This window comes from Arachis ipaensis, chromosome B06 (genome assembly GCF_000816755.2).
Source record: "Arachis ipaensis cultivar K30076 chromosome B06, Araip1.1, whole genome shotgun sequence".
NCBI lineage: Eukaryota > Viridiplantae > Streptophyta > Magnoliopsida > Fabales > Fabaceae > Arachis > Arachis ipaensis.
The window spans coordinates 5,432,783-5,441,583 of NC_029790.2; the positions used below are offsets into that span (position 1 = coordinate 5,432,783).

Here is an 8,801-nt window from a genome sequence, read left to right on the forward strand (position 1 = left end):
TTAAAGGATACGGAGGAGGCAGCCAAGGATCCTCAAAGGTAATTTAGAAAGTACAAATAAAAATTTATTTTTATACTATTTTTTAATGTATTTTTAATATTTTGTCAATCATATAAAAGATATCTAAAAAAATCAATTAAAATAAATGACCAAATTAATTTTTCTCTTAATTTCTTAAGCAGACTTACCAAAACAAATGTATTTATATTTATAATTTTTTTGAATACATCTCCAAATATTTAATATATTTTGTGAAACTAAAATCATTTTGAAAATATCATTCCTTTTTTAAAAATTAGTTGAGAGACAAAATAATTTCCTATTAGAAAAACAATCATATCGAGGGTGTCAATTATTTCTACCACAACATCATCATTCAATGAAAGTATGCAATTAAATTTTCACCTCCTACTTTAAATCATTTCTCCTCTCTTTCAATTTTCGCGTGCTTCTCTTCTCTGCGGCGGCGCCATCTCCGTCGGTCGCCGTCGCATCTCCCCAACTCTGCTCTGTCGGCTGTGAGCTTGTGCTGCTGCTCCGCCGCCTTCGCCTCCGACTCTCTCTGCTTGAGTGCTAGTGCCTCTCCCACTCTTTGCATTCGCTTCGTCTCTCTTTCGCTTCTGCTTCTGGTGCGCCTCCTTCCTGCTTTTTTTATTTTTTATTTATTTTTTTGGTTACTTTACTCTTTTTGTTGAACAGTTTGTTATTATTGATTAATTAAGAGTTAATGGCTGCTGTTAAGTGAAATTCTGCTATCAATGCGGTGTTGTTGATGCTGTTGTTATTACTTATTGTTGATCAATTTGATTAAATAGCTAGATAAAATTGATGACCCCATTGTTGATCAAATTAGGTTAGCTTATTAATTTTTATGCAAGGCTGTTATGTTCAATCTTATTGATGGTCATTCATAATAAAACTTAATATTAGGTTTCTATTTGTTTTTGAATTTAGTACTTGAGATTTGTTTTCGGATTTATTTTATGAATGGTTAAAGAATACCTCTCGTCCACGAAGGTTTTGAGAAGTTTAATTTGTTTGAGAGAGTAAAGATGACAGGGTTGCTTATTTTACATTACATTGCAGGGAATTCATGAGCGCTGAAACTGTGTGCATGAATATCCAATTGGACAGAAAATGAGAAGACATTGTAGGCTTTGGTGGCCGAAGCAGCTCTTAACAGATCAAGAGTTGCCTTCACCCTGCAGAGTTTTGTTGGGTTGGTTTGTCACCTGTTCTCCTTTGACTTTTGACATTGTTGTGGCCTTTACTTGCAGTGAAGTCTTGCTTTCAAGTTCTAATCCTAGTCTTGAGGTATGGTAATTGATAATTGGAGGGTTGGGTTCAGAATCCTCTTTTATGCAGTTTAGAATGAAGAAAGTGAATTCAATTGTTGCAGCTATGACATGATTGATGCTTTTTGTGTTACAATTATTAACTGTGGAGGAAACCGAAAGTTTCCTTTTTTGTGATATTATTAAATATTAAGCTATAGTCATGATCATACATTAAGTATAGCGCTTAAATAGAAATGAAATTTCCCTCTTGGAATTATAGTAAATTTTATGCCAACATATTTGTTAAATCATTGGAAAGATGTATATATAGTCAAATGGGAAAATAAAACTATGTAGATGGACACCAATTTGTTTGTGAAATAATATATAGCATTTTAGTTTGTGTTTATCATGAAAGTATTGTTCCATCATCCATTACAGTAGACTGTGATGGTGAAGTCCAATTGGTATATCCACAATTGTTTCATAATTCATACTAGTTGTCTTTTTGTTGTTTATGGAAAATGTCTCAGGTAATGAAAATAATTAACAGCATGAACTGCTACTCTCTATCAGGATATCATTCATGATACACATGGGAGCATGCCTACAATGCTGGAGGATAAATCTGTCTTCTCTGTACTTGGTCTCTGCATTGTGGACCCTACTAGTAATGGCTTGATTGCTGAAGCAGAATATGACAAAAGAAAATTCTCTGATTCTGGCAACAATTTGGCAGAGGGATGTACAAGTTTATATAAAAAAAAGAATGAGTGTAGGAGCTGCAGTTCCCTCCAGCATGAATCATTGAGGAAAAGTAGCCAATCTTTTTTTGGAAAAAGTAATTGGGTCCTGCTAATGTTTGACTCTACTGAACAAAATGATGCAAGAAGTCGTGGGGTTCCAAGATTGCACCACATTCATTGGAATGGAGTAACTATGTCGGACTATGATGTTCACGTATGTAAGTCATTATTCCCTTCTACTTGTTGCCTTTCTGCAAGTAGTTGTCATTTGCGAAGACCTTTTTCTCCTATGACAAACAATTATATATGGTATTTTGACAATTTGTAGGTCATCGTTTATGAAACACCCTCTTATGGTGATCATCATTTCTCATTGGGCAATTTAGGTTCAAATGAGGAGGCAAAACCTTCCATTAAGAATCCCAAGTGGGTGAATGAGCTTCATAAAAAGCAGCAATTCGTTGAATTGGTAATGAAATTTAGCTGTTTCATTTTTTATTATGACGATTTTATGCTCTAGTTGCTACTTGCTAATGTGCCTTCCAAAATTTCTCCACAGGAGACAGTTATTATGGCAATTAATTGCACCACCGCTGCCAAAAGAATTTTTGAAACTCTTGCAGTCCCAAGGAGATCCTTGAGGCAGCTCTCCATATTTTCCATGTACACACTGCACTATTTATGTGCTATCTTCTGATCTTGACTCAAACTCTGATGACGTATCTTCTGATTTTTCAGGTTTTTAATTATCATAGGGCATCTGTTTTCCAAGTTTATTGCTTCATTTTCCACTGTGGTCTATATTTCTCTTCAGTTTTGCCAAGCACATGTAAAGTACAAATCAGAATCATGGATGCATATGACTTTAGCAAACATATTCAGGACTGCATGGATAAATATCCAAATAAAATGTTGTCAGATATTATATTGGCCAATCTTTCTTCAGGACAAAGATCTCAGGTAGTGTGAAGTTTTAGGCACTTTTTTGTGGCTTGTATAATTTGTGGCAGGTTTCCATTTTTGAAATATCAGGTTTTAGTCTTTTGATGAAGTCCATGTAACTTAGTTACTTGTTCAGGAAAACTTTGCTAGGGGCATTCAAGAAATCAAAATAGATTAAACTGGTTGAAGTGAATTAAACTATGATTTGTTTCAGACATTGAGTTTCTTTTCTGTGCATTTTACATAAATATGGGAGATTTGGTCTAACCATATTAACTCAGTTATATTGTATATAACCCTGATCTGATGTGTAATTGGAATAATAGGATATAGAATATTGATAGTAGGTGTATGGGATCCTATACTTAGAATTTTTCAATTTTTATTTTATAATTTTTGAGCTTCTAGCAATTTAGCGTTACTTGGTTAATTGTTTACCAAGTTGAGTTTTCCCGTAGATTTATTGAATTGAAGTTGAGATCGAATTGAGCAACACTATTCTATTGCGTCTCAGGCTGTTCCTGACTTTGTTCTTCCGTATTATGTTCCACATCAATATACTACAAACAGATTTTTTTGTACGTGACATATAAAACTGCCATTATTATCTTATATTGTTTATTTATAGTGCACTATTGCATTTTGGTTTTCTGTTGTTTTAAATTATTCTTGTCCTTGGACAGTGGCTCTTTAGTTTATTAAGATCTGATAAGGTATTATTAGGGCTTGAAACACGAATCAACCATGTTTCCATTCTCAGAATGAACCAAGCCTAAAAACACTGTTTGAAAATTCATGAGTTGGTTGTTATTATATTTGTCAGTTGGGAAGTATGGTTATTTTGCAATTGAGCCTCATCCCAAATTCCCAAACTGAACTTGACTAAGAATTACTTTGGTATTTGGTATGCTATATTTTTTAGTTCGTTTTAGGATGTTGATTTACCTCGTTTCTGTGTTCTTTGAGCTTACTTTGCCCATTAAACACATTCTTTTGACAATTGTAACTTAAAGTGTACCATCTGAAATATATTTATTTTTCTATTAAACTTTTTTGTTCTTTACCAGCTATTACTTTTTATTAATAATTTTGTTTTCTCCATGTTTAACACCATTATTTTGCATGCAAGGTCACGATCATGTGTTGAATATGCAGAGAAAGCTGCAATGCATAGGCATTCTATGTGGTCAACTTTATTTGTGGATATACTCCTGGGGAACTTGGTTGGATGGCCACTGTTACATAATTCAGAATCCATTTGTTTGTCAATTGTGAACTTCATCCATGGATTTTCTACATTTTTGCGATCCGGGTGTGTTTGGTTAATGGGGGACCCTGCAGGCTTCAAGTTGAATGCTGAGTTGGCTAATGTGCTGGGAATTTTTTCTTTGAATGCCATCCAAATATGGTCAACACTTTGGATATTTGTGGGGTTCATCACTAATTATATCATTCAAGGGCTTGCAATTTTGGGAATTATATGTGGTTTCACTGCTTTTGCTGCCATGATTATAGACATGATTGTGTTGGCAACTTTACATGTTTCAATTCTTCATCGGTTGATTTCGCTTGTGTATTCATCACAGATACAGGCACTAGCAGCCTTGTGGCGGATTTTCAGGTACCAAATGTTGTTCATTTTAAGATTATTAGCTAACTATATGGATGTGATTTGAATTTAATTGTTGAGCATTGTATTGCCTATGGTTTATGGATGGAACTTTCTGAAATTTGTATTTGACAATATAATTTGTTCACTTAGGAGGAAGTTCATTTTTTTTTTAGGGAAAAGGAAAAAAAAATAGACAGCCAGAGTTTTTGTCAGAATTTATCTTTTACATTTATTTGGCATTATTAAAAACCTTTAGATGAGGAAGTGAGTTCTACCACTGTCTAATCTGACCACTTCTATGTATTATGGTAAATCATTCTGTCTTGTAGTAGTTCTCTTTTCAATCAATTGCAAGGTGCACATACATACACTAAACAAATAAAAGTTATTGAGGTTGTCTCAAGCTTCATTTTTAATTTTTTCCTCTGGAGCATCATACTTTGATACGTACATTATCCTTAATATATAATAGCTATCCGGTGAGTTAGTGAGAGAATCAATTGTTGCTAGCTGTAAGGAAGTTGATGCATTTTGTAAATTCTAGTGAATATCACTAGATCCCTTTGTATTATGTCTGAGTGCCATCATATTTTCCGTATATCTCTATTTCTGTCCATCATTGTTTGGAAGAATAGTTGTTTTGCTTGCAAGCATACTTGCTCAACTTTTCTGACAGCATTGCTGATTATTTTGCAGTGGCCGAAAGTGGAATCCTCTTCGTCAGAGGTTGGATAGCTTTGACTACACTGTGAAGCAACATATTGTTGGATCTCTTTTATTTACACCACTTATACTTCTTTTACCAACTACTTCGGTTTTCTATATATTCTTTAGTATCACAGAGACAACCATTAACCTCATCTGTGTATTGATTGAAGTCATTATTTCGGTAATTCATGCTACACCTTATGTCAAGATACTTCTTTGGTTGGTGAGACCACAGAGATTCCCTTCTGGAATATGGTTTGAAATTTGTGGTTCTCGAAGTAATGTTTCTCCAGAGGATGGTGTTACTGATGAAATGAACTCATCCAAGGAATCAGTGCATCTGAAGGATTTCAATAGAAAAAAATCAAGTATCCTGGTTTCTTTCCTTCACAGCAACTATTTGAGCATAGGTGAGGTCTGAAGCTTGCACTTGCGGGATCCGAGCAATGCTTCTTTTGTGAAATTTTATGTGTGGCAATAGGTGGTTAATGTGTAAAATGTTGCATCAAAATGTTGCATCAAAATGTTAAGACTTGCTTTATTTACGTATGATGATATGTATTGGGGTAATTAGGCAGTTGTCATCTTCCTTTAGTTTTGAAGCAAGTTCCTCTCTTCAATACTTGCATACCTTGGTGAAAGCTTGCCCAATATAAGTTGGACACAGACTTCATCAACTATCTCTTGAAAAAAACCAAATCTTAAGGCTCAATTGAAATTTCAATTGTATAGGATTTTTATCTGTTAGTGGCTCTGATAGCTGTGACCTAGGAGCAGTAACACTTTGCATTATGTGACTTTTTTCCTATATACCATAAAACATTATTTGCTGACTTCAATTGATTGTGTTTCAGGAAAAGTAAGTTTGCCACATTACAGAAGTGTTTTGTTAGGGGTCTCTGGGTCATCCATCTACAAAGTAGCATATGGAATCGTCATTGGGAAAAGGTGAGAGAGATAATGGTGCTAACTTGCTTTACCATTTTCATGATTCGTTGCTCTCTTCCTGTTTTATCCAATTCTTTGTTTAACAACACCCTTTTTTCTATTTCCTCCGTTTATTCCTCTTTTTTACTCTCATTTGCCAGAATGCAATCTTTACGGGGAACCCTTCTTCCTTCGCCAATGCCGTGGATGTCCCTGCCTTACAAAGAGTATTGGTGCCTCTGTCATGACTCGCTTATCGCATGCTTCAGATGATGTCCTTTGATGGGGAAATTCTTTTGATTGAGTTATATAATTTTAGGGTGCAACTAGCTCAGTGGTTTAATTCAACTAACTTTTCTCCCATGATACCTCAGCCTAACTCTCACTCAGCATTCCATGTGTCCCAACTCTTGCAAGCTCCGCAATTTTCTTTTGCTTTCATGATACTGACAGGCTGGTGTGTGATTTAGAAAATAGCATTTGGAAAATTTTCAATGGTTTTTTGCTTATTTCTAATGCCTTAGCATGTGTGTTTCACTATTAGTATCATGGAACGGAAAGGGAACCGCTCACTGCTACTCCTTTTGAATTGATCCAAATTCATTGCTCTCTAACCTCTGCATTTTAAGTGGTCCTGTTATAGTTGGGGACGAGGTACCTAGTTTAAAGGCTATGCTATACTCTGCTATAATGTGATAATGAAAATATCCGAAGCAATTATTGGTACAAATTTTGTGAAGGGATCTGTTTTCTGTTCCTGGTGTACTTATGTCAGAGCGAAGCAGTAAAAAGCTGCCCATAAACTCCGTTTTGAGTACTGTATTTACAATTTCTTCCGAAGGATTTTTTTGCGAGGTAATTCTCTGGTGTCTTTTAATATCATGTCGATTTTGTCGAAATTGGTTTTGATATATGATTTTTGGAAAAATTGTTAATGTGAGGTCCATTAGTATATGTTAGGCAATTAATTTTCGGCATCGTAAACACCACGTGAATAAACAAGTTACTTAACCATGTGAGAAATATGAAGAATTCGGACTCTTAGTAAAAAGTTAGTGGGACGAAAATGTTAGCAAGTAACTTGAAGAGGAGTAGAGTATTACTCTATTGTTGGTTTACGCAATCAGCATCAACACATGAAGATGGGCACTGCATTTGTGGATTTTAGAATTCAATGTGGATTTGAGGATGGGCACTGCATTAGTTTTTGTAACTTTAATCTCGTAATCAACAATTAACGATAGTATATTAGTGAAGTTGTTAACTTGCATGTCATCTCTTTGGGTAGAGAAGTCTGACACATTTTGATTTGGTTATATGGTAACCACAGGGACATTGTGGCTTTTTGAGTTAACCGCACAAACTCTGCCAAATATAGACAAATGCAAAACTCACGAGAGCAATCCAACACAACAAACTGATACCTAACGCACATTCTTTATCACTGGTTGACATGGACGGCTAACTCCTCCAAATTAATTAATGACAGAAAAAAAATTTGAACTTCATTTAAGGGTTTATCGCTGGCCAATGGGTCGCTGCAAGCACAAAGCGAGACGAGTGAGCTATTATCCTATGCTTTTAAGATTCATTGGCTATTTATATTTTAATGTATGAACACAATTAGGAGGCAGTAATAAGTTAATATCGAGAAATAATTCTTGTTAGTTGTTACCCAGCTTGATACACGGAATTTAGAAAATAATTGACTATTAAATCTTAGTAAGTATAAGTGATGATAGGAATAATATTAAATAAGGAATTATACTATTGTAATAGCCTAATAGAGAAGGAAATTGTAAATTTTGGTGAACGCTTTTATATTATGAGTTTTGAGAGTCTAGCATCCGAAAAAGAATTCTATAAAGCTTTGTGCATGATAGAATGGGAAAAGATTGAAGGAGTGAAGTAGTAGAATCTAGAGCAAAGGACGGAAGAGTAAGGAGCGGTTAATTTCAGTTTGAGAGTTGTGACGGTTGTTAGTAACTTTTCACACACATTGTGGTTTGTGGAGAAGAATACAAATATAAATAAATAAAGAAAGAAAGAAACAAGTTCACGGGAATGGTAGAGTGCGTTATTGAGCATTATTGAGTATCGAGAAGGATTCCCCATGGCGCCTTGTTTTGTGTAAAAGGACAAAGCTTCAAACAAAGACCCATCCGAGATATGCCTATGGTGAATGCTTTGCCACTTCTTCTATCAGTTCGTTACTCTGATTGCGCCATTCGGAAAACCCACATGTGACTTCACATGTCATACTGCCACCTGTCCTTTTCATCCTAACCGCTCACATGAACTACTAATCCATATTATTATAACTAACAAAGTATCATTAAATGAATATGAAGAGACACGGTCGAAACTCAGGTGCAGTCGACTTCACGTGAAATTGTAACTGAGAGCCGTTAGATGATTTGATTGATTTGACTAAATTTTCATCCAACAACTCTCAGCTATCAACTTTACGTGAATATAGCAATCATTTATTAAACAGTAACCAACATTGATCCACCTTTCATGCATAACAAAAACAAAAAAGAAAAAAGAAAAAAAGAAGACGACAGAAACCTCATCTGCCTATAATTA

General features: G+C 34.9%; 1 protein-coding gene across 4 annotated transcripts; it reads left to right on the forward strand.

The window, feature by feature from the left end:
• On the forward strand, nucleotides 352–7,015 carry LOC107645527 (N-acetylglucosaminyl-phosphatidylinositol biosynthetic protein gpi1). 4 transcript variants are annotated; one of them, XM_016349577.2, is made up of 10 exons: nucleotides 352–629; nucleotides 1,087–1,314; nucleotides 1,854–2,241; nucleotides 2,410–2,492; nucleotides 2,583–2,686; nucleotides 2,762–2,983; nucleotides 4,095–4,586; nucleotides 5,274–5,695; nucleotides 6,140–6,233; nucleotides 6,374–7,015. In XM_016349577.2, the coding sequence occupies exons 2-10, from the start codon at nucleotides 1,138–1,140 to the stop codon at nucleotides 6,483–6,485; spliced, it is 2,094 nt and encodes a 697-aa protein (XP_016205063.1). In that variant the 5' UTR covers nucleotides 352–629; nucleotides 1,087–1,137; the 3' UTR covers nucleotides 6,486–7,015. The 4 variants fall into 4 exon arrangements, with proteins under 4 accessions (XP_016205063.1, XP_016205061.1, XP_016205064.1 ...); XM_016349575.2 differs by having other exon boundaries at nucleotides 353–629; nucleotides 1,854–2,237; nucleotides 2,352–2,492; XM_016349578.2 differs by lacking the exon at nucleotides 352–629 and having other exon boundaries at nucleotides 1,102–1,219; nucleotides 1,854–2,237; nucleotides 2,352–2,492.

Excerpts from the sequence above, each read along its gene's own strand:
- LOC107645527 (XM_016349575.2), top strand. The coding sequence starts at position 1,138 with ATGAGAAGACATTGTAGGCTTTGGTGGCCGAAGCAGCTCTTAACAGAT. Across the intron at positions 2,493-2,582 it reads AGCAGCAATTCGTTGAATTG|GAGACAGTTATTATGGCAAT; the intron begins GTAATGAAATTT and ends ATTTCTCCACAG. Across the intron at positions 4,587-5,273 it reads GCCTTGTGGCGGATTTTCAG|TGGCCGAAAGTGGAATCCTC; the intron begins GTACCAAATGTT and ends ATTATTTTGCAG.